Here is a 25,075-nt window from a genome sequence, read left to right on the forward strand (position 1 = left end):
GTGAGAGCTAGAGGGCTAGAGGGAGCGAGCGAGGGCTAGAGGGGGCGAGCGAGGGCTAGAGGGAGCGAGCGAGGGCTAGAGGGAGCGAGCGAGAGCTGGAGGTAGCGAGAGCTAGAGGCCTAGAGGGCTAGAGGGAGCGAGCGCTAGAGGGCTAGAGGGAGCGAGCGCTAGAGGGAGCGAGCGCTAGAGGGCTAGAGGGAGCGAGCGAGGGCTAGAAGGAGCGAGCGAGGGCTAGAGGGCTAGAGGGGGCTAGAGGGAGCGCGGGCTAGAGGGGGCTAGAGGGAGCGAGGGCTAGAGGGGGCTAGAGGGAGCGAGGGCTAGAGGGAGCGAGGGCTAGAGGGAGCGAGGGCTAGAGGGAGCGAGGGCTAGAGGGGGCTAGAGGGAGCGAGGGCTAGAGGGGGCTAGAGGGAGCGAGGGCTAGAGGGGGCTAGAGGGAGCGAGGGCTAGAGGGAAATTATTATTTATTAATTATTTTTACCTTTATTTAACTAGGCAAGTCAGCTAAGAACAAATTCTTATTTACACTGATGGTTAACAGTAGATACTACTGGAGTGGGAACTAGACGAGGGAGCGAGCGAGGGCTAGAGGGAGCGAGCGAGGGCTAGAGGGAGCGAGGGCTAGAGGGCTAGAGGGAGCGAGAGCTAGAGGGCTAGAGGGAGCGAGCGCTAGAGGGAGCGAGCGCTAGAGGGAGCGAGCGAGGGCTAGAGGGAGCGAGAGCTAGAGGGCTAGAGGGAGCGAGCGAGGGCTAGAGGGAGCGAGCGAGGGCTAGAGGGAGCGAGGGCTAGAGGGAGCGAGAGCTAGAGGGCTAGAGGGAGCGAGCGAGGGCTAGAGAGAGCGAGCGCTAGAGGGCTAGAGGGAGCGAGCGCTAGAGGGCTAGAGGGAGCGAGCGCTAGAGGGCTAGAGGGAGCGAGCGCTAGAGGGCTAGAGGGAGCGAGCGCTAGAGGGCTAGAGGGAGCGAGCGCGCGAGGGCTAGAGGGAGCGAGCGAGCGAGGGCTAGAGGGAGCGAGCGAGCGAGGGCTAGAGGGAGCGAGCGAGCGAGGGCTAGAGGGAGCGAGCGAGCGAGGGCGAGAGGGAGCGAGCGAGCGAGGGCTAGAGGGAGGGAGCGAGCGAGGGCAAGAGGGAGCGAGCGAGGGCAAGAGGGAGCGAGCGAGGGCAAGAGGGAGCGAGCGGGCAAGAGGGAGGGCAGAGGAGCGCGAGGGCAAGAGGGAGCGAGCGAGGGCTAGAGGGAGCGAGCGAGGGCTAGAGGGAGCGAGCGAGGGCTAGAGGGAGCGAGCGCTAGAGGGCTAGAGGGAGCGAGAGGGCTAGAGGGGGCGAGCGAGGGCTAGAGGGGGCGAGCGAGGGCTAGAGGGAGCGAGCGAGGGCTAGAGGGAGCGAGCGAGGGCTAGAGGGAGCGAGAGCTAGAGGGCTAGAGGGAGCGAGCGCTAGAGGGCTAGAGGGAGCGAGCGCTAGAGGGCTAGAGGGAGCGAGCGCTAGAGGGCTAGAGGGAGCGAGCGCTAGAGGGCTAGAGGGAGCGAGCGAGCGAGGGTTAGAGGGAGCGAGCGAGCGAGGGCTAGAGGGAGCGAGCGAGCGAGGGCTAGAGGGAGCGAGCGAGCGAGGGCTAGAGGGAGCGAGGGCTAGAGGGAGCGAGCGAGCGAGGGCTAGAGGGAGCGAGCGAGCGAGGGCTAGAAGGAGCGAGCGAGCACTAGAGGGAGCGAGCGAGCGAGGGCTAGAGGGAGCGAGCGAGCGAGGCTAGAGGGAGCGAGCGAGCCGAGGGCTAGAGGAGCGAGCGAGCGAGGGCTAGAGGGAGCGAGCGAGCGAGGGCTAGAGGGAGCGAGCGAGGGCAAGAGGGAGCGAGCGAGGGCTAAAGGGAGCGAGCGAGGGCTAGAGGGCTAGAGGGAGCGAGCGAGGGCTAGAGGGAGCGAGCGAGGGCTAGAGGGGGCGAGCGAGGGCTAGAGGGAGCAAGAGCTAGAGGGAGCGAGAGCTAGAGGGCTAGAGGGAGCGAGCGAGCGAGGGCAAGAGGGAGCGAGCGAGGGCAAGAGGGAGCGAGCGAGGGCTAGAGGGAGCGAGCGAGGGCTAGAGGGAGCGAGCGAGGGCTAGAGGGGGCGAGCGAGGGCTAGAGGGGGCGAGCGAGGGCTAGAGGGGGCGAGCGAGGGCTAGAGGGAGCGAGAGCTAGAGGGAGCGAGCGAGGGCTAGAGGGAGCGAGAGCTAGAGGGAGCGAGAGCTAGAGGGCTAGAGGGAGCGAGCGAGGGCTAGAGGGAGCGAGCGCTAGAGAGCTAGAGGGAGCGAGCGAGCGCTAGAGGGCTAGAGGGAGCGAGCGAGCGCTAGAGGGCTAGAGGGAGCGAGCGAGCGCTAGAGGGCTAGAGGGAGCGAGCGAGCGCTAGAGGGCTAGAGGGAGCGAGCGAGCGCTAGAGGGCTAGAGGGAGCGAGCGAGCGAGGGCTAGAGGGAGCGAGCGAGCGAGGGCTAGAGGGAGCGAGCGAGCGAGGGCTAGAGGGAGCGAGCGAGCGAGGGCAAGAGGGAGCGAGCGAGCGAGGGCAAGAGGGAGCGAGCGAGCGAGGGCAAGAGGGAGCGAGCGAGGGCTAGAGGGAGCGAGCGAGGGCTAGAGGGAGCGAGCGAGGGCTAGAGGGAGCGAGAGCTAGAGGGCTAGAGGGAGCGAGAGCTAGAGGGCTAGAGGGAGCGAGCGCTAGAGGGCTAGAGGGAGCGAGCGCTAGAGGGCTAGAGGGAGCGAGAGCTAGAGGGCTAGAGGGAGCGAGAGCTAGAGGGCTAGAGGGGGCGAGCGAGGGCTAGAGGGGGCGAGCGAGGGCTAGAGGGGGCGAGCGAGGGCTAGAGGGAGCGAGCGCTAGAGGGCTAGAGGGAGCGAGCGCTAGAGGGCTAGAGGGAGCGAGCGCTAGAGGGCTAGAGGGAGCGAGCGCTAGAGGGCTAGAGGGAGCGAGCGCTAGAGGGCTAGAGGGAGCGAGCGAGCGTGGGCTAGAGGGAGCGAGCGAGCGAGGGCTAGAGGGAGCGAGCGAGCGAGGGCTAGAGGGAGCGAGCGAGCGAGGGCTAGAGGGAGCGAGCGAGCGAGGGCTAGAGGGAGCGAGCGAGCGAGGGCTAGAGGGAGCGAGCGAGCGAGGGCTAGAGGGAGCGAGCGAGGGCTAGAGGGAGCGAGCGAGGGCTAGAGGGAGCGAGGGCTAGAGGGAGCGAGCGAGCGAGGGCTAGAGGGAGCGAGCGAGCGAGGGCTAGAGGGAGCGAGCGAGGGCTAGAGGGAGCGAGCGAGGGCTAGAGGGAGCGAGCGAGGGCTAGAGGGAGGGAGCGAGGGCTAGAGGGAGCGAGGGCTTGAGGGAGCGAGGGCTAGAGGGCTAGAGGGAGCGAGCGAGGGCTAGAGGGAGTGAGCGCTAGAGGGCTAGAGGGGGCGAGCGAGGGCTAGAGGGAGCGAGAGCTAGAGGGCTAGAGGGAGCGAGCGAGCGAGGGCTAGAGGGAGTGAGAGCTAGAGGGCTAGAGGGAGCGAGCGAGGGCTAGAGGGGGCGAGCGAGGGCTAGAGGGAGCGAGCGAGGGCTAGAGGGAGCGAGCGAGGGCTGGAGGTAGCGAGAGCTAGAGGCCTAGAGGGCTAGAGGGAGCGAGCGCTAGAGGGCTAGAGGGAGCGAGCGCTAGAGGGAGCGAGCGCTAGAGGGCTAGAGGGAGCGAGCGAGGGCTAGAAGGAGCGAGCGAGGGCTAGAGGGCTAGAGGGGGCTAGAGGGAGCGCGGGCTAGAGGGGGCTAGAGGGAGCGAGGGCTAGAGGGGGCTAGAGGGAGCGAGGGCTAGAGGGGGCTAGAGGGAGCGAGGGCTAGAGGGAGCGAGGGCTAGAGGGAGCGAGGGCTAGAGGGAGCGAGGGCTAGAGGGAGCGAGGGCTAGAGGGGGCTAGAGGGAGCGAGGGCTAGAGGGGGCTAGAGGGAGCGAGGGCTAGAGGGGGCTAGAGGGAGCGAGGGCTAGAGGGAAATTATTATTTATTAATTATTTTTACCTTTATTTAACTAGGCAAGTCAGCTAAGAACAAATTCTTATTTACACTGATGGTTAACAGTAGATACTACTGGAGTGGGAACTAGACGAGGGAGCGAGCGAGGGCTAGAGGGAGCGAGCGAGGGCTAGAGGGAGCGAGGGCTAGAGGGCTAGAGGGAGCGAGAGCTAGAGGGCTAGAGGGAGCGAGCGCTAGAGGGAGCGAGCGCTAGAGGGAGCGAGCGAGGGCTAGAGGGAGCGAGAGCTAGAGGGCTAGAGGGAGCGAGCGAGGGCTAGAGGGAGCGAGCGAGGGCTAGAGGGAGCGAGGGCTAGAGGGAGCGAGAGCTAGAGGGCTAGAGGGAGCGAGCGAGGGCTAGAGAGAGCGAGCGCTAGAGGGCTAGAGGGAGCGAGCGCTAGAGGGCTAGAGGGAGCGAGCGCTAGAGGGCTAGAGGGAGCGAGCGCTAGAGGGCTAAAGGGAGCGAGCGCTAGAGGGCTAGAGGGAGCGAGCGAGCGAGGGCTAGAGGGAGCGAGCGAGCGAGGGCTAGAGGGAGCGAGCGAGCGAGGGCTAGAGGGAGCGAGCGAGCGAGGGCTAGAGGGAGCGAGCGAGCGAGGGCTAGAGGGAGCGAGCGAGCGAGGGCTAGAGGGAGCGAGCGAGCGAGGGCTAGAGGGAGGGAGCGAGCGAGGGCAAGAGGGAGCGAGCGAGGGCAAGAGGGAGCGAGCGAGGGCAAGAGGGAGCGAGCGAGGGCAAGAGGGAGCGAGCGAGGGCTAGAGGGAGCGAGCGAGGGCTAGAGGGAGCGAGCGAGGGCTAGAGGGAGCGAGCGCTAGAGGGCTAGAGGGAGCGAGAGCTAGAGGGCTAGAGGGAGCGAGCGCTAGAGGGCTAGAGGGAGCGAGAGGGCTAGAGGGGGCGAGCGAGGGCTAGAGGGGGCGAGCGAGGGCTAGAGGGGGCGAGCGAGGGCTAGAGGGAGCGAGCGAGGGCTAGAGGGAGCGAGCGAGGGCTAGAGGGAGCGAGCGAGGGCTAGAGGGAGCGAGAGCTAGAGGGCTAGAGGGAGCGAGCGCTAGAGGGCTAGAGGGAGCGAGCGCTAGAGGGCTAGAGGGAGCGAGCGCTAGAGGGCTAGAGGGAGCGAGCGCTAGAGGGCTAGAGGGAGCGAGCGAGCGAGGGTTAGAGGGAGCGAGCGAGCGAGGGCTAGAGGGAGCGAGCGAGCGAGGGCTAGAGGGAGCGAGCGAGCGAGGGCTAGAGGGAGCGAGGGCTAGAGGGAGCGAGCGAGCGAGGGCTAGAGGGAGCGAGCGAGCGAGGGCTAGAAGGAGCGAGCGAGCACTAGAGGGAGCGAGCGAGCGAGGGCTAGAGGGAGCGAGCGAGCGAGGGCTAGAGGGAGCGAGCGAGCGAGGGCTAGAGGGAGCGAGCGAGCGAGGGCTAGAGGGAGCGAGCGAGCGAGGGCTAGAGGGAGCGAGCGAGGGCAAGAGGGAGCGAGCGAGGGCTAAAGGGAGCGAGCGAGGGCTAGAGGGCTAGAGGGAGCGAGCGAGGGCTAGAGGGAGCGAGCGAGGGCTAGAGGGGGCGAGCGAGGGCTAGAGGGAGCAAGAGCTAGAGGGAGCGAGAGCTAGAGGGCTAGAGGGAGCGAGCGAGCGAGGGCAAGAGGGAGCGAGCGAGGGCAAGAGGGAGCGAGCGAGGGCTAGAGGGAGCGAGCGAGGGCTAGAGGGAGCGAGCGAGGGCTAGAGGGAGCGAGCGAGGGCTAGAGGGGGCGAGCGGGGAGCGAGCGCTAGAGGGCTAGAGGGAGCGAGCGCTAGAGGGCTAGAGGGAGCGAGCGCTAGAGGGCTAGAGGGAGCGAGCGCTAGAGGGCTAGAGGGAGCGAGCGCTAGAGGGCTAGAGGAGCGAGCGCTAGAGGGCTAGAGGGAGCGAGCGAGCGAGGGCTAGAGGGAGCGAGCGAGCGAGGGCTAGAGGGAGCGAGCGAGCGAGGGCTAGAGGGAGCGAGCGAGCGAGGGCTAGAGGGAGCGAGCGAGCGAGGGCTAGAGGGAGCGAGCGAGCGAGGGCTAGAGGGAGCGAGCGAGGGCTAGAGGGAGCGAGCGAGGGCTAGAGGGAGCGAGCGAGGGCTAGAGGGAGCGAGCGAGGGCTAGAGGGAGCGAGAGCTAGAGGGCTAGAGGGAGCGAGCGCTAGAGGGCTAGAGGGAGCGAGAGGGCTAGAGGGGGCGAGCGAGGGCTAGAGGGGGCGAGCGAGGGCTAGAGGGGGCGGCGAGGGCTAGAGGGGGCGAGCGAGGGCTAGAGGGGGCGAGCGAGGGCTAGAGGGAGCGAGCGAGGGCTAGAGGGAGCGAGCGAGGGCTAGAGGGAGCGAGCGAGGGCTAGAGGGAGCGAGAGCTAGAGGGCTAGAGGGAGCGAGCGCTAGAGGGCTAGAGGGAGCGAGCGCTAGAGGGCTAGAGGGAGCGAGCGAGCGAGGGCTAGAGGGAGCGAGCGAGCGAGGGCTAGAGGGAGCGAGCGAGCGAGGGCTAGAGGGAGCGAGCGAGCGAGGGCTAGAGGGAGCGAGCGAGCGAGGGCTAGAGGGAGCGAGCGAGCGAGGGCTAGAGGGAGCGAGCGAGCGAGGGCTAGAGGGAGCGAGCGAGGGCAAGAGGGAGCGAGCGAGGGCTAGAGGGAGCGAGCGAGGGCTAGAGGGAGCGAGAGGGCTAGAGGGAGCGAGAGGGCTAGAGGGAGCGAGAGGGCTAGAGGGGGCGAGCGAGGGCTAGAGGGGCGAGCGAGGGCTAGAGGGGGCGAGCGAGGGCTAGAGGGAGCGAGCGAGGGCTAGAGGGAGCGAGCGAGGGCTAGAGGGAGCGAGCGAGGGCTAGAGGGAGCGAGCGAGGGCTAGAGGGAGCGAGAGCTAGAGGGAGCGAGAGCTAGAGGGAGCGAGCGCTAGAGGGCTAGAGGGAGCGAGCGCTAGAGGGCTAGAGGGAGCGAGCGCTAGAGGGCTAGAGGGAGCGAGCGCTAGAGGGCTAGAGGGAGCGAGCGCTAGAGGGCTAGAGGGAGCGAGCGCTAGAGGGCTAGAGGGAGCGAGCGCTAGAGGGCTAGAGGGAGCGAGCGCTAGAGGGCTAGAGGGAGCGAGCGAGCGAGGGCTAGAGGGAGCGAGCGAGCGAGGGCTAGAGGGAGCGAGCGAGCGAGGGCTAGAGGGAGCGAGCGAGCGAGGGCTAGAGGGAGCGAGCGAGCGAGGGCTAGAGGGAGCGAGGGCTAGAGGGAGCGAGGGCTAGAGGGCTAGAGGGAGCGAGCGAGCGAGGACTAGAGGGAGCGAGAGAGGGCTAGAGGGAGCGAGCGAGGGCTAGAGGGAGCGAGCGAGGGCTAGAGGGAGCGAGCGAGGGCTAGAGGGAGCGAGCGAGGGCTAGAGGGAGCGAGAGCTAGAGGGCTAGAGGGAGCGAGAGCTAGAGGGCTAGAGGGGGCGAGCGAGGGCTAGAGGGGGCGAGCGAGGGCTAGAGGGGGCTAGAGGGAGCGAGGGCTAGAGGGAGCGAGGGCTAGAGGGGGCTAGAGGGAGTGAGGGCTAGAGGGGGCTAGAGGGAGCGAGGGCTAGAGGGGGCTAGAGGGAGCGAGGGCTAGAGAGAGCGAGGGCTAGAGGGAAATTATTATTTATTAATTATTTTTACCTTTATTTAACTAGGCAAGTCAGCTAAGAACAAATTCTTATTTACACTGATGGCCTAGGAACAGTGGGTTAATTGCCTTGTTTAGGGGCAGAATGACAGATTTTTACCTTGTCAGCTCAGGGATTCAATCTAGCAACCTTTCGGTTACTGGCCCAACGCCCTGACCACTAGGCTACCTGCCGCCCCATTCTTAATGGACTTGCCTAGTTAAATAAAAGGTTACATTTTAAAACATTACACTTGACCAGGACCCATAGGGATACACACCCCGAGACTCCCCTACTGCAGGATAGATGGACTGTAAGTGGTACAGTATGTTCTACTGCAGGATGGACTGTATCTAAGTGGTACAGTGTGTTCTACTGCAGGATGGACTGTATCTAAGTGGTACAGTGTGTTCTACTGCAGGATGGACTGTATCTAAGTGGTACAGTGTGATCTACTGCAGGATGGACTGTATCTAAGTGGTACAGTGTGTTCGACTGCAGGATAGACTGTATCTAAGTGGTAGAGTGTGTTCTACTGCATCTAAGTGGTACAGTGTGTTCTACTGCAGGACAGATGGACTGTATCTAAGTGGTACAGTGTGTTCTACTGCACGATGGACTGTATCTAAGTGGTACAGTGTGATCTACTGCAGGATGGACTGTATCTAAGTGGTACAGTGTGATCTACTGCAGGATGGACTGTATCTAAGTGGTACAGTGTGATCTACTGCAGGATGGACTGTATCTAAGTGGTACAGTGTGATCTACTGCAGGATGGACTGTATCTAAGTGGTACAGTGTGATCTACTGCAGGATGGACTGTATCTAAGTGGTACAGTGTGATGTACTGCAGGATGGACTGTATCTCAGTGGTACAGTGTGATCTACTGCAGGATGGACTGTATCTCAGTGGTACAGTGTGATCTACTGCAGGATGGACTGTATCTCAGTGGTACAGTGTGATCTACTGCAGGATGGACTGTATCTCAGTGGTACAGTGTGATCTACTGCAGGATGGACTGTATCTCAGTGGTACAGTGTGTTCTACTGAAGGATGGACTGTATCTAAGTGGTACAGTGTGTTCTACTGCAGGATGGACTGTATCTAAGTGGTACAGTGTGATCTACTGCAGGATGGACTGTATCTAAGTGGTACAGTGTGATCTACTGCATGATAGATGGACTGTATCTAAGTGGTACAGTGTGATCTACTGCATGATAGATGGACTGTATCTAAGTGGTACAGTGTGATCTACTGCATGATAGATGGACTGTATCTAAGTGGTACAGTGTGATCTACTGCATGATAGATGGACTGTATCCAAGTGGTACAGTGTGATCTACTGCATGATAGATGGACTGTATCAAAGTGGTACAGTGTGATCTACTGCATGATAGATGGACTGTATCCAAGTGGTACAGTGTGATCTACTGCATGATAGATGGACTGTATCTAAGTGGTACAGTGTGATCTACTGCAGGATAGATGGACTGTATCTAAGTGGTACAGTGTGATCTACTGCAGGATGGACTGTATCTAAGTGGTACAGTGTGATCTACTGCAGGATGGACTGTATCTAAGTGGTACAGTGTGATCTACTGCAGGATGGACTGTATCTAAGTGGTACAGTGTGATCTACTGCAGGATGGACTGTATCTAAGTGGTACAGTGTGATCTACTGCAGGATGGACTGTATCTAAGTGATACAGTGTGATCTACTGCAGGATGGACTGTATCTAAGTGATACAGTGTGATCTACTGCATGATAGATGGACTGTATCTAAGTGGTACAGTGTGATCTACTGCAGGATAGATGGACTGTATCTAAGTGGTACAGTGTGATCTACTGCAGGATGGACTGTATCTAAGTGGTACAGTGTGATCTACTGCAGGATGGACTGTATCTAAGTGGTACAGTGTGATCTACTGCAGGATGGACTGTATCTAAGTGGTACAGTGTGATCTACTGCAGGATGGACTGTATCTAAGTGGTACAGTGTGATCTACTGCAGGATGGACTGTATCTAAGTGGTACAGTGTGATCTACTGCAGGATGGACTGTATCTAAGTGATACAGTGTGATCTACTGCAGGATGGACTGTATCTAAGTGATACAGTGTGATCTACTGCAGGATGGACTGTATCTCAGTGGTACAGTGTGTTCTACTGCAGGATGGACTGTATCTCAGTGGTACAGTGTGTTCTACTGCAGGATGGACTGTATCTAAGTGGTACAGTGTGTTCTACTGCAGGATGGACTGTATCTCAGTGGTACAGTGTGATCTACTGCAGGATGGACTGTATCTCAGTGGTACAGTGTGTTCTACTGCAGGATGGACTGTATCTCAGTGGTACAGTGTGTTCTACTGCAGGATGGACTGTATCTCAGTGGTACAGTGTGTTCTACTGCAGGATGGACTGTATCTAAGTGGTACAGTGTGATCTACTGCAGGATGGACTGTATCTCAGTGGTACAGTGTGATCTACTGCAGGATGGACTGTATCTCAGTGGTACAGTGTGATCTACTGCAGGATGGACTGTATCTCAGTGGTACAGTGTGTTCTACTGCAGGATGGACTGTATCTCAGTGGTACAGTGTGTTTCTACTGCAGGATGGACTGTATCTCAGTGGTACAGTGTGTTCTACTGCAGGATGGACTGTATCTAAGTGGTACAGTGTGATCTACTGCAGGATGGACTGTATCTCAGTGGTACAGTGTGATCTACTGCAGGATGGACTGTATCTCAGTGGTACAGTGTGATCTACTGCAGGATGGACTGTATCTCAGTGGTACAGTGTGATCTACTGCAGGATGGACTGTATCTAAGTGGTACAGTGTGATCTACTGCAGGATGGACTGTATCTAAGTGGTACAGTGTGATCTACTGCAGGATGGACTGTATCTAAGTGGTACAGTGTGATCTACTGCAGGATGGACTGTATCTAAGTGGTAGTGTGATCTACTGCAGGATGGACTGTATCTAAGTGGTACAGTGTGATCTACTGCATGATAGATGGACTGTATCTAAGTGGTACAGTGTGATCTACTGCATGATAGATGGACTGTATCTAAGTGGTACAGTGTGTTCTACTGCAGGATGGACTGTATCTAAGTGGTACAGTGTGATCTACTGCAGGATGGACTGTATCTCAGTGGTACAGTGTGATCTACTGCAGGATGGACTGTATCTCAGTGGTACAGTGTGTTCTACTTAAGGATGGACTGTATCTAAGTGGTACAGTGTGATCTACTGCAGGATGGACTGTATCTCAGTGGTACAGTGTGTTCTACTGCAGGATGGACTGTATCTAAGTGGTACAGTGTGTTCTACTGCAGGATGGACTGTATCTCAGTGGTACAGTGTGATCTACTGCAGGATGGACTGTATCTCAGTGGTACAGTGTGATCTACTGCAGGATGGACTGTATCTCAGTGGTACAGTGTGTTCTACTGCAGGATGGACTGTATCTCAGTGGTACAGTGTGTTCTACTGCAGGATGGACTGTATCTCAGTGGTACAGTGTGTTCTACTGCAGGATGGACTGTATCTCAGTGGTACAGTGTGATCTACTGCAGGATGGACTGTATCTCAGTGGTACAGTGTGATCTACTGCAGGATGGACTGTATCTCAGTGGTACAGTGTGATCTACTGCAGGATGGACTGTATCTCAGTGGTACAGTGTGATCTACTGCAGGATGGACTGTATCTAAGTGGTACAGTGTGATCTACTGCAGGATGGACTGTATCTAAGTGGTACAGTGTGATCTACTGCAGGATGGACTGTATCTAAGTGGTACAGTGTGATCTACTGCAGGATGGACTGTATCTAAGTGGTAGTGTGATCTACTGCAGGATGGACTGTATCTAAGTGGTACAGTGTGATCTACTGCATGATAGATGGACTGTATCTAAGTGGTACAGTGTGATCTACTGCATGATAGATGGACTGTATCTAAGTGGTACAGTGTGTTCTACTGCAGGATGGACTGTATCTAAGTGGTACAGTGTGATCTACTGCAGGATGGACTGTATCTCAGTGGTACAGTGTGATCTACTGCAGGATGGACTGTATCTCAGTGGTACAGTGTGTTCTACTTAAGGATGGACTGTATCTAAGTGGTACAGTGTGATCTACTGCAGGATGGACTGTATCTAAGTGGTACAGTGTGATCTACTGCAGGATGGACTGTATCTAAGTGGTACAGTGTGATCTACTGCAGGATGGACTGTATCTAAGTGGTACAGTGTGATCTACTGCAGGATGGACTGTATCTAAGTGATACAGTGTGATCTACTGCAGGATGGACTGTATCTAAGTGGTACAGTGTGATCTACTGCAGGATGGACTGTATCTAAGTGGTACAGTGTGATCTACTGCAGGATGGACTGTATCTCAGTGGTACAGTGTGTTCTACTGCAGGATGGACTGTATCTCAGTGGTACAGTGTGTTCTACTGCAGGATGGACTGTATCTCAGTGGTACAGTGTGATCTACTGCAGGATGGACTGTATCTCAGTGGTACAGTGTGATCTACTGCAGGATGGACTGTATCTAAGTGGTACAGTGTGATCTACTGCAGGATGGACTGTATCTAAGTGGTACAGTGTGATCTACTGCAGGATGGACTGTATCTAAGTGGTACAGTGTGATCTACTGCAGGATGGACTGTATCTAAGTGGTAGTGTGATCTACTGCAGGATGGACTGTATCTAAGTGGTACAGTGTGATCTACTGCATGATAGATGGACTGTATCTAAGTGGTACAGTGTGATCTACTGCATGATAGATGGACTGTATCTAAGTGGTACAGTGTGATCTACTGCATGATAGAGGGACTGTATCCAAGTGGTACAGTGTGATCTACTACATGATAGATGGACTGTATCTAAGTGGTACAATGTGATCTACTGCAGGATAGATGGACTGTATCTAAGTGGTACAGTGTGATCTACTGCAGGATAGATGGACTGTATCTAAGTGGTACAGTGTGATCTACTGCAGGATAGATGGACTGTATCTAAGTGGTACAGTGTGATCTACTGCAGGATAGATGGACTGTATCTAAGTGGTACAGTGTGATCTACTGCAGGATAGATGGACTGTATCTAAGTGGTACAGTGTGATCTACTGCAGGATGGACTGTATCTAAGTGGTACAGTGTGATCTACTGCAGGATGGACTGTATCTAAGTGGTACAGTGTGATCTACTGCAGGATAGACTGTATCTAAGTAGTACAGTGTGATCTACTGCAGGATGGACTGTATCTAAGTGATACAGTGTGATCTACTGCAGGATAGATGGACTGTATATAAGTAGTACAGTGTGATCTACTGCAGGATGGACTGTATCTAAGTGGTACAGTGTGATCTACTGCAGGATGGACTGTATCTAAGTGGTACAGTGTGATCTACTGCAGGATGGACTGTATCTAAGTGGTACAGTGTGATCTACTGCAGGATGGACTGTATCTAAGTGGTACAGTGTGATCTACTGCAGGATGGACTGTATCTAAGTGGTACAGTGTGTTCTACTGCAGGATGGACTGTATCTAAGTAGTACAGTGTGATCTACTGCAGGATGGACTGTATCTAAGTGATACAGTGTGATCTACTGCAGGATAGATGGACTGTATCTAAGTAGTACAATGTGATCTACTGCAGGATGGACTGTATCTAAGTGGTACAGTGTGATCTACTGCAGGATGGACTGTATCTAAGTGGTACAGTGTGATCTACTGCAGGATGGACTGTATCTAAGTGGTACAGTGTGATCTACTGCAGGATGGACTGTATCTAAGTGGTACAGTGTGTTCTAGTCTGCTCTGTCTGGTAGCTGCTATTTCTGTCTGTCCTGTGTACCATCTACCCATGAACCCTTCTGCTTTGTCTCGGTGTGTGTGTGTGTGTGTGTGTGTGTGTGTGTGTGTGTGTGTGTGTGTGTGTGTGTGTGTGTGTGTGTGGGGAGACAGAGAGCAGACATCTTTCCATAACACAGCTGGAGATCTTCATCAGACTGAAGAGACATGACCGTCTGCATCTCTCCCTCTTCTCGCTCTCTTTTCTCCCTCCCTCCCCGTCTCTCTCCCTCCTTCAGTCAGGGGCCCGGAGGCATTGCCATGGAAACCCAGCAGCAGCAGAAGGAGAGAGAGACAGGAAGTCACGGAACAGAGAGTAAAGTATAAACTCCTCTATGCTGCTGCTGGGGCAACGTTACAACACACAGCTACATACAGAGGCTGCTATTCTCCCTAACCCCATCAGCACGTCATCCTGTAACATCTTGTTACACCTTGATTACACTTTCACTCCTGTTTCATATACACTACCAGTCAACAGTTTGGACACACCCACTCATTCAAAGGTTTTTCTTTATTTTTTTACTATTTTCTACATTGTAGAATAATAGTGAAGACATCAAAACTATGAAATAACACATATGGAATCATGTAGTAACCAACAAAAAGTGGTAAACAAATCAAAATATATTTTATATTTTGTGTTATTTCATAGTTTAATGTCTTCACTATTATTCTACAATGTAGAAAATAGTAAAAATCAAGAAAAACCTTTAATTGAGTAGGTGTCCAAACCTTTGATTGGTAGTGTATATGAAATACAGTACCAGACAACCCCATCAGTGCCCCCCCAACTCTAAAATAATATATAGTAACCTTTTCCTTCAGTAGCCCCCCCCCCCCCAACTCTAAAATAATATACAGTAACCTTTTCCTTCAGTAGCCCCCCCCCCCCCCCTTCTCCTGCCACACAACTCCCTCAAGGAGAACAGCCTCTGTGCCTCTGCCCCCAACCCCCCCACTTTAAAAACAGGAAAATGATAGTGACCATTTCCTTCATGGGAATGTATGCACTCACTACTAGAAGTCGCTCTCAATAAGAGCGTCTGCTAAATGACTCACACTTAAATCTAATTGTCCTTCAGTCCCCTCCGCCCCTCTGACAGAACACCCTCCGTGCCCCTCCACTCTCCAGTCTAAAAGGCAGTCTAGTCTCCAGGGGGCCTTGGCACTTCCTGAAAAGCCTCTAAACAGTAAATACAACCATTACCCACAACACCCCACTTCCTGTGTCAGGCCCTCTGGAGTAGAGTCAGCTACCAGTTAGCCTCCTATCACAGCACTTACAGCCACAGTTCCAGCCTTCTGGTTAACACAGTGGTTGAAATGTCTCTGCATTACATTTTCCTTCTCTACAGGTGATATCCTACATGTCAAATATCTGGGAGGTTGTATGTACTACAGACACTCCAGGTACAGCTGGGTGCTTCTCTGTGTGTGTCTATAATGGGGGTAACTGAAACTGTTGTCCACAGGGACCGACACAGAATGGCCGTCTAATAGCTGTTTATTGGCTTTCAGGAAGTGAAGTCAAGCCAGAGAGAATGAGTGAGACAGAAACACACAGAGACAGGGAGAGACAAAGAGAGTGAGAGAGAGACAAAGAGAGTGAGAGAGAGAGGGAGAGCCACAGAGAGTCCAGTCATAGCCACATCTCAAACCCTCTACACTGTTTCTCAACCCTTTCCTGTAATTTCTCACCAGCTGTGTATTGTGTTAGAGCAGAGTAGACATGCATTAGTAATACCTGCAGACGCAGCAGTGGACTGATTACAGCTGAGAGCAATCTCTCTCACACACACACACACACACACACACACACACGCACACGGGGCTGACACTTAGAAAGTCAACATGCCTGCAATACAATACACACCTGTCTGAAACAGAGCCTTCTCTTCAAGAACACAAACATTACCCACAACATCTAAACATTACCCACAACATCTAACATCTAAACATTACCCACAACACCTAACATCTAAACATTACCCACAACACCTAACATCTAAACATTACCCACAACATCTAAACATTACCCACAACATCTCTACTTAGCCACAACATCTCTAGTTACCCAGTGTAGGATACAGCAGAGTCATGTATTTAGAGAGTTAGGACATTGAGGACAGTGCAGTAACGCTGATGTTTCTATCTCCAGCAGTGCAGTAACGCTGGTGTTTCTATCTCCAACAGTGCAGTAACGCTGGTGTTTCTATCTCCAACAGTGCAGTAATAATACCTAGCAATACACACAATACAAACAGTAAAAAACGAAAGCAATACCAGAACGAGCAATGTCAGAGTAAATAAATATATAAATAATGGTGTATATAGACAGTATTTCTGCCGTGATGCACTTTTAAAGGGATAGAGCACATTTTTGGGGGGGCAATAAAGCCATTTTTCTACTTCCCCAGAGTCAGATTAATTCATGTTTACCATTTCTATGTCTGCGTGCAGAGGGAAGGAAGTTGCTATAACTAGCTTTAGCGCAATTGTTACCTAGCGACAGCGCCAATACCAGACTTCCAGTCATCGCGCTAACGCTAGTTAGCAATGGCTTGCAAAACTACCTTCAAACTGCATGCAGAGACATACAAATGGTATCCATCAGTTCAATTGCCAAAATCTTGCACTGTCTCTTTAAGATCCGAGTGATAAGTTACAATGTATATTTGTAGCCAACAGAGCGAATGAGAGCCACAAGCCCACAGCCACCGCTTGCTCCTCATCATGTCTCAGTGCAGTGGGCCGCATCAGTTATATTTCAGATGACGTCATGCATTTTGGAATAGAATATCATTTCTCAGTCATTATCCTAACCCCCCCCAGGGTAGCATGCCCCCAGACCCCCCCCCCCACACTTTTGCCACAGCTCCTGAGAAAAATCGTAGGGGAAACACTGCACACATTTACATTTTTACATTTTAGTCATTTAGCAGACGCTCTTATCCAGAGCGACTTACAGTAGTGAATGCATACATTTCATACATTTTTTTTGTTTTGTTTTGTACTGGCCCCCCGTGGTAATCGAACCCACAATCCTGGCGTTGCACACACCATGCTGGCGTTGCAAACACCATGCTCTACCAACTGAGCCACACGGTCTGAACATACACCAGGCTACCTTTCCTCTCCAGAGAAAGACACGACATCATCTTTGTCTTTATACTCCAGGGCCTCCTACCTTTCCTCTCCAGAGAAAGACATTACATCATCTCTGTCTTTATACTCCAGGGCCTCCTACCTTTCCTCTCTCCAGAGAAAGACACTACATCATCTCTGTCTTTATACTCCAGGGCCTCCTACCTTTCCTCTCTCCAGAGAAAGACACTACATCATCTCTGTCTTTATACTCCAGGGCCTCCTACCTTTCCTCTCTCCAGAGAAAGACACTACATCATCTCTGTCTTTATACTCCAGGGCCTCCTACCTTTCCTCTCTCCAGAGAAAGACACTACATCATCTCTGTCTTTATACTCCAGGGCCTCCTTCTCCAGAAAACTGAGCAGTTTCTCTCTGCTGTAGGGGCTGGTGGCTGCTTTCACTGTGTGGTCCTTCTGACGCATCGACGCTGGCAGCAATGCATTCTGGGGGGAGACACGGAGGGGTGGATACATGGGTTTATTGACTGATTGATCAATTGGTGAATTCATGTGCCACGTTTAAAAACATTAGGGCTGCATGCGGTGTTGTGTTGAGTTCCTATGGTTGTCTAGTTAGTGGATTCATCTCCATGCTGTAAATAAGTGAAAGACAAGAAGAATGTTTAAGGTCCTCTCTACTTGAGATGTAACAACACATTGTAAGATTCCCAATACTTCTGGTGGGGTGTATTGTGTAATATCACTAAATAAATGGCTGTTTTATCTCACTCTGGCCCTTGAAAAGGAAGATAACCTCACTAAGACCTGGAGGGGTTTTCACTACTTTGCTCCTCCTCTACTCTGCTGCGCCTCCTCCTCCTCCTCCTCCACTCTGCTGCGCCTCCGCCTCCTCCTCCTCCACTCTGCTGCGCCTCCTCCTCTACTCTGCTGTGCATCCTCCTCCTCCTCCTACTCTGCTGCGCCTCCTCCTCCACTCTGCTGAGCCTCCTCCTCCTCCTCCACTCTGCTGAGCCTCCTCCTCCACTCTGCTGAGCCTCCTCCTCCTCCTCCTCCTCCTCCTCCACTCTGCTGAGCCGCCTCCTCCTCTCTGCTGAGCCTCCTCCTCCTCCTCTACTCTGCTGTGACTCCTCCTCCACCTACTCTGCTGAGCCTCCTCCTCCACTCTGCTGCGCCTCCTCCTCTACTCTGCTGCGCCGCCTCCTCCTCCACTCTGCTGCGACTCCTGCTGTGCCTCCTCATCCTCCTCCACTCTGCTGCAACTCCTCCTCCACTCTGCTGAGCCTCCTCCTCCACTCTGCTGAGCCTCCTCCTCCTCCACTCTGCTGCGCCTCCTCCTCCTCTACTCTGCTGAGACTCCTCCTCCTCCTCTACTCTGCTGCGACTCCTCCTCCACCTACTCTGCTGAGCCTCCTCCTCCACTCTGCTGCGCCTCCTCCTCCACTCTGCTGCGCCTCCTCCTCCTCCACTCTGCTGCGACTCCTGCTGTGCCTCCTCCTCCTCCTCCTACTCTGCTGTGCCTCCTCCTCCTCCTCCTACTCTGCTGTGCCTCCTCCTCCTCCACTCTGCTGAGCCTCCTCCTCCACTCTGCTGCGCATCCTCCTCCTCTACTCTGCTGCGACTCCTCCTCCTCCTCCTCCTCCTCTACTCTGCTGCGACTCCTCCTCCTCCTCCTCTACTCTGCTGCGACTCCTGCTGTGCCTCCTCCTCCTACTCTGCTGCGCCTCCTCCTCCACTCTGCTGAGCCTCCTCCTCCTCCTCCTCCACTCTGCTGCGCCTCCTCCCCACTCTGCTGCGCCTCCTCCTCCACCACTCTGCTGCGCCTCCTCCTCCTCCTCCTCCACTCTGCTGCGCCTCCTCCTCCTCTCTGCTGAGCCTCCTCCTCTTCTACTCTGCTGCGACACCTCCTCCACCTCCTACTCTGCTGAGCCTCCTCCTCCACTCTGCTGCGCCTCCTCCTCCTCCTCCTCCTCCACTCTGCTGCGACTCCTGCTGTGCCTCCTCCTCCTACTCTGCTGTGTCTCCTCCTCCACTCTGCTGCAACTCTTCCTCCACTCTGCTGCGCCTCCTCCTCCACTCTGCTGCAACTCTTCCTCCACTCTGCTGCGCCTCCTCCTCCTCCTCCGCTGCGCCTCCTCCTCCTCCTCCGCTGCGCCTCCTCCTCCGCTGCGCCTCCTCCTCCTCCTCCGCTGCGCCGCCTCCTCCTCTCTGCTGAGCCTCCTCCTCCTCCTCCTCCGCTGAGCCTCCTCCTCCTCTACTCTGCTGCGCCGCCTCCTCCTCCTCTACTCTGCTGCGCCGCCTCCTCCTCCTCCTCTACTCTGCTGCGCCTCCTCCTCCTCCTCTACTCTGCTGCGCCTCCTCCTCCTCCTCTACTCTGCTGCGCCTCCTCCTCCTCCTCTACTCTGCTGCGCCTCCTCCTCCTCCTCTACTGCGCCTCCTCTACTCTGCTGCGCCGCCTCCTCCTCCTCTACTGCGCCTCCTCCTCCTCCTCTACTCTGCTGCGCCTCCTCTACTCTGCGTGCAAATCAACATAGAAACACTTGGCAGACTGCATGCAGAATCAGCACACACACTCTCTTTCCATTAGATTTCCCAACATTGAGATTTAAGGATTGCGAGAGTTGAGAGGTTAAAAGTTGATAAGAATGAGATGTCTGTCTGGCTACCAAGGAGAAAACACAAGGAAGACCCGCCCCCCCCCCGCCCATCCATACCTCTGGGTCCATCTCCTCCAGAGCAGTCTCCAGCTGTTTGAGTTCCTGTTCTGATAGATTGTTAAGGAGCTCATCCTCGTCAATCTCCTTGTACTTCTCCAGGTCTTTCTTAAACGACAACGCCATGTTCTCTCTCTCTGCTACACCAACTGCAGACCGGGGTGTCTGTCTGTGTTCCTCTGGGTCCAAGTGGCACGCCTAGGGACAGGTAACCTGCTAGAGGGACAGAGGTAGGCAGGCAGACAGACAGAGAGAGAGGTAGGCAGGCAGACAGACAGAGAGGTGGGCAGGCAGGCAGACAGACAGACAGAGAGGTAGGCAGGCAGGCAGACAGAGAGGTAGGCAGACAGACAGACAGAGAGGTAGGCAGACAGACAGACAGACAGACAGACAGAGAGGTAGGCAGACAGACAGACAGACAGACAGAGAGGTAGGCAGACAGACAGACAGACAGACAGAGAGGTAGGCAGACAGACAGACAGACAGACAGAGAGGTAGGCAGACAGACAGAGAGAGAGGTAGGCAGACAGACAGACAGAGAGAGAGGTAGGCAGGCAGACAGACAGAGAGAGAGGTAGGCAGGCAGACAGACAGACAGACAGAGAGGTAGGCAGGCAGACAGACAGACAGAGAGGTAGGCAGGCAGACAGAGAGAGAGGTAGGCAGGCAGGCAGGCAGACAGACAGGCAGGCAGACAGACAGGTAGGCAGGCAGACAGAGAGAGAGGTAGGCAGGCAGGCAGGCAGACAGACAGAGAGGTAGGCAGGCAGGCAGACAGACAGACAGACAGACAGAGAGGTAGACAGGCAGGCAGACAGACAGACAGAGAGGTAGGCAGGCAGACAGACAGACAGAGAGGCAGGCAGACAGACAGAGAGAGAGGTAGGCAGGCAGGCAGACAGACAGACAGAGAGGTAGGCAGGCAGACAGACAGACAGAGAGGTAGGCAGGCAGACAGACAGACAGAGAGGTAGGCAGGCAGACAGACAGACAGACAGAGGTAGGCAGGCAGACAGACAGACAGAGAGGTAGGCAGGCAGACAGACAGACAGACAGACAGAGAGGTAGGCAGGCAGACAGACAGACAGAGAGGTAGGCAGGCAGGCAGACAGAGAGGCAGGCAGGCAGACAGACAGACAGACAGACAGACAGACAGACAGACAGACAGACAGAGAGGTAGGCAGGCAGGCAGACAGACAGACAGAGAGGTAGGCAGGCAGGCAGACAGACAGACAGACAGAGAGGTAGGCAGGCAGGCAGACAGACAGACAGGCAGACAGACAGACAGGTAGGCAGGCAGACAGACAGGTAGGCAGGCAGACAGACAGAGAGGTAGGCAGGCAGACAGACAGAGAGGTAGGCAGGCAGACAGACAGAGAGGTAGGCAGGCAGACAGACAGACAGACAGAGAGAGAGGTAGGCAGACAGACAGAGAGAGAGGTAGGCAGACAGACAGAGAGAGAGGTAGACAGACAGACAGACAGAGAGAGAGGTAGGCAGACAGACAGAGAGAGAGAGGTAGGCAGACAGACAGAGAGAGAGGTAGGCAGACAGACAGAGAGAGAGGTAGGCAGACAGACAGAGAGAGAGGTAGACAGACAGACAGACAGACAGAGAGAGAGGTAGACAGACAGACAGAGAGAGAGGTAGGCAGACAGACAGAGAGAGAGGTAGGCAGACAGACAGAGAAGATGATACCATTTGAGTTAGTGGGATCAAAGTAGGTCATGTAATTAAAGCCAGTCAGACAACGTCTGTTGTTGGGTCTTAAACATCACATAAACTGGGTGGGTTGAGCCCTGGATGCTGATTGTCTGAAAGCTGTGGTATATCAGACCGTATACCACGGGTACGACAAACAAACAGCTTTTTACTGTTCTAATTATGTTGGTAACCACTTTATAATAACAGTAAGACACTTCAGGGATTTGTGTTATATGGCCAATATCAGTGCGGCAGGTAGCCTAGTGGTTAGAGCGTTGGACCAGTAACCAGCAGGTAGCCTAGTGCTTAGAGTGTTGGGCCAGTAACCAGCAGGTAGCCTAGTGGTTAGAGCGTTGGGTCAGTAACCAGCAGGTAGCCTAGTGGTTAGAGCGTTGGGCCAGTAACCAGCAGGTAGCCTAGTGGTTAGAGCGTTAGGCCAGTAACCAGCAGGTAGCATAGTGGTTAGAGCGTTGGGCCAGTAACCAGCAGGTAACCTAGTGGTTAGAGCGTTGGGCCAGTAACCAGCAGGTAGCCTAGTGGTTAGAGCGTTGGGCCAGTAACCAGCAGGTAGCCTAGTGGTTAGAGCGTTGGGCCAGTAACCAGCAGGTAGTCTAGTGGTTAGAGCGTTGGACCAGTAACCAGCAGGTAGTCAAGTGGTTAGAGCATTGGACCAGTAACCAGCAGGTAGTCAAGTGGTTAGAGCGTTGGGCCAGTAACCAGCAGATAGTCTAGTGGTTAGAGCGTTGGGCCAGTAGCCAGCAGGTAGTCTAGTGGTTAGAGCGTTGGACCAGTAACCAGCAGGTAGTCAAGTGGTTAGAGCGGTGGGCCAGTAACCAGCAGGTAGCCTAGTGCTTAGAGCGTTGGGCCAGTAACCAGCAGGTAGCCTAGTGGTTAGAGCGTTGGGCCAGTAACCAGTAGGTAGCCTAGTGGTCAGAGCGTTGGACCAGTAACCAGCAGGTAGTCAAGTAGTTAGAGAGTTGAGCCAGTAACCAGCAGGTAGTCTAGTGGTTAGAGCATTGGGCCAGTAACCAGCAGGTAGCCTAGTGGTCAGAGCATTGGGCCAGTAACCAGCAGGTAGCCTAGTGGTCAGAGCATTGGGCCAGTAACCAGCAGGTAGCCTAGTGGTTAGAGCGTTGGGCCAGTAACCGGAAGGTTGCTAGATTGAATCCCCGAGCTGACAAGGTAAAAATCTGTCGTTCTGCCCCTGAACAAGGCAGTTTACCCACCGTTCCTAGGCTGTCATTGTAAATAAGAATTTGTTCTGAACTGACTTGCCTAGTTAAATAATGGTTAACTAAAGCTAATCATCAGCCGTTGACTAGTTGAATCAGGTATGTTTGTCTGGGACGACGACAACAACAACGTGTGCTGCTGGAGACACAGGAGGACCGGAGTTGGGAAACACTGGTGAAAACTAAAGTTGAGTGAAGTTCAATCTTCTGCAACCTCTGGGCGGCGGCTGGTCATTTGTTTTATGTACGGCAGTCTTGGGGAAGCTGTGTGGTTTAGAGGGAACATTGTTCTCTCTCCCTGTTCTGTTCTGGTCTGTTCTCTCTCCCACATCATTCTCTCTCTCTCTCTCTCTCTGTTCTGGTCTGTTCTCTCTCTGTTCTGGTCTGTTCTCTCTCTCTCTCTCTCTCTGTTCTGGTCTGTTCTCTCTCTGTTCTGGTCTGTTCTCTCTCCCTCTCTCTGTTCTGGTCTGTTCTCTCTCCCACATCGTTCTCTCTCTGTTCTGGTCTGTTCTCTCTCTGTTCTGGTCTGTTCTCTCTCTCTCTGTTCTGGTCTGTTCTCTCTCCCACATCGTTCTCTCTCTGTTCTGGTCTGTTGTCTCTCCCTGTTCTGGTCTGTTCTCTCTCCCACATCGTTCTCTCTCTCTGTTCTGTTTTCGTCTGTTCTCTCTCTCTGTTCTGTTTTGGCCTGTTCTCTCTCTCTCTCTGTTTTGGCCTGTTCTCTCTCTCTCTCTGTTTTGGCCTGTTCTCTCTCCCACATCGTTCTCTCTCTGTCTGTTCTGTTTTCGTCTGTTCTCTCTCTCTCTGTGTGTTTTTGTCTGTTCTCTCTCTCTCTCTCTCTCTCTCTGTTCTGGTCTGTTCTCTCTCTCTCTCTCTCTCTCTCTCTCTGTTCTGGTCTGTTCTCTCTCTCTGTTCTGGTCTGTTCTCTCTCCCACATCGTTCTCTCTCTCTGTTCTGTTTTGATCTGTTCTCTCTAGAATTAGAGGTTTACTGTCCACTCCTCCATTAAGGAATCAAACACCACACTAACACAGCAACAGCCTGGAATAAAGTACCACAGTGTGAGAGTCATAATACCCAGAAAACCTAGCGCTCAAACAGGGAAATGGTTCCAAACATTTTTTCAGCATTCATTTTTCCACGTAGGGATTTTTCAGAAACACTTCAAATAAGGGCTTTGTTTCGTGTAGACTTACCCTGGCGTGACGTTTTGATAACCGTGTAAATCTCTCTCGGACAAAGTGACTTATCAATATATTTGCCTGTTTTTACCTCCCAAAAATGAAATGCTAATTAGCTGCTAACGTGGCTATCATAAAGAACTACAAATGCCAGGATGATCTGGACCAGACTGACGAATCGAGGCAAAGGTAGGAATCTCTGGATTAACTATCTGGCTACATTTCTTTCAAATTGACAATTCTGTGAAAGGTCTGGTGCAAGTTTAAAATTGACACAATACCTGTCAGTAAAAGTGTCAGCTAGAGATGAGGTGCAGGAGCTTGCTGGGATTTGTAGTTTTGCATGTCTACTTTGGTGCTAATTAGCATTTTAGAATCTGAGATCAAATAGAGCCGAACATATTGATAAAAATCACCTTGTCTGAGAGAGATTTGGTTATCAAAACGCCAACCCCGGGTACACCTACACTTAAGACAGACCTTATTTTAAGTGTTTCTAAAATCCCCTATTGGAAAAATGAATTGTAGAAAAACAATTGGAAACATTTCCCTGTTTGACCGTTAGGTTTTCTGGGTATTATGACACTGTGGTGCTCTATAGCAGGGGGATAACAGGCCCACTCTGCCCTAATGGAAAGTAAATGAGAGCAGATGAAATGTCAGCATTCATGATGATAGTAATGTTGAGCACATCCATTGCTGGCTATTGACGATCCAAATCAGGTTGTGAAGCCTGGGATAAAGCGGGTCACGTCCGAGTCCAGTCCACAGCCTGATGTTAATACCAGACCAGGTAGGACACCCTACTCAGAAATAACATGACTGAATAAGTTCCAGACGATGTAGTCTATTCCAATAGGTTAGTGTTTAAATCTATCGTAGGCCTAACTAAGCCCTAAATCTTGTCACAATTCAAGCCAGGGCCAGGAGTTAAATATCCATGATGGAAAAAGCAAACGAACTGCAGCCAGTTTATCTGTGGGATAATAACATGTGTTTCTGTCCCCTGTTGGAACGACCGCCAGCTTTCAACGTCTAGAAAACACTTTCTGACACTGTAGAGCCAAATCCACAACACAGACATACCCATCAGCATCTAAACCACCTGACCTTTAACCTCTGAGTTCAATTAGCTGTGACTGGAAGACAGAGTGGCCAGTGAGGGCTGACTGGAGAACACTGACTTATAGCCTAATCTACACACACGCCATTCTCTTACCACAATGTCAACTCAGCTCTTACATCATCTACCTACTTTCTCTGTTTAGTCAACACCACCTTCACAGGTTATAAAACCCATACTAATGGCTGTTTTTCTGTCTCCTCCAGGACCCTCCAGGTGATTAGGTTGAGTAGTCAGTCCAGACAGGAGTAATGGATCGTGGAAGGGAGGTAATGATGGTAATGTCTGGGAGGATCCATTAGTAGAGTCTGATTGATGCCGTTCTCCTTCTCTGAGCTCTACTAGTCATCCTAGACAACAGCAGATTGTTATTGTCTCAGAGCCAATAACAACACCACAACATAATACAACAAGCCTCTTTAGTTATAGATGTACACACTCCCCCCCTCACACACACCACTACTCAGACCCCCCCCCCCCCCCCCCCCCCCACACACACACAGACCACTACTCAGACTCCCCCCCTCACACACACCACTACTCAGACCCCCCCCCCCCCCCACACACACAGACCACTACTCAGACTCCCCCCCCACACACACACAGACCACTACTCGGACCCCCCCCCCCCCCCCGAAACAAGCGTACA

The 25,075-nt window shown here is 53.9% G+C and overlaps 1 protein-coding gene across 2 annotated transcripts in view; it reads right to left on the reverse strand.

Annotated features, from left to right (window-relative positions):
• The window catches only part of LOC115203623 (tropomodulin-3), a 59,640-nt gene that overhangs the window by 21,395 nt on the left and 13,170 nt on the right, over positions 1-25,075 (reverse strand). The window contains exons 2-3 of one of the 2 annotated variants that reach the window (XM_029768468.1): positions 19,190-19,402; positions 16,805-16,961 (exon numbers count right to left, since the gene is read on the reverse strand). In XM_029768468.1, the coding sequence (XP_029624328.1) occupies positions 16,805-16,961; positions 19,190-19,315 (283 nt within the window). In that variant the 5' untranslated portion in view covers positions 19,316-19,402. Of the gene's footprint in view, positions 1-16,804; positions 16,962-19,189; positions 19,406-25,075 lie in introns of both variants that reach the window. The other variant, XM_029768467.1, reaches the window with a different exon arrangement.

Source organism: Salmo trutta, chromosome 12 (genome assembly GCF_901001165.1).
Source record: "Salmo trutta chromosome 12, fSalTru1.1, whole genome shotgun sequence".
In the NCBI taxonomy this organism is placed as follows: Eukaryota; Metazoa; Chordata; class Actinopteri; order Salmoniformes; family Salmonidae; genus Salmo; species Salmo trutta.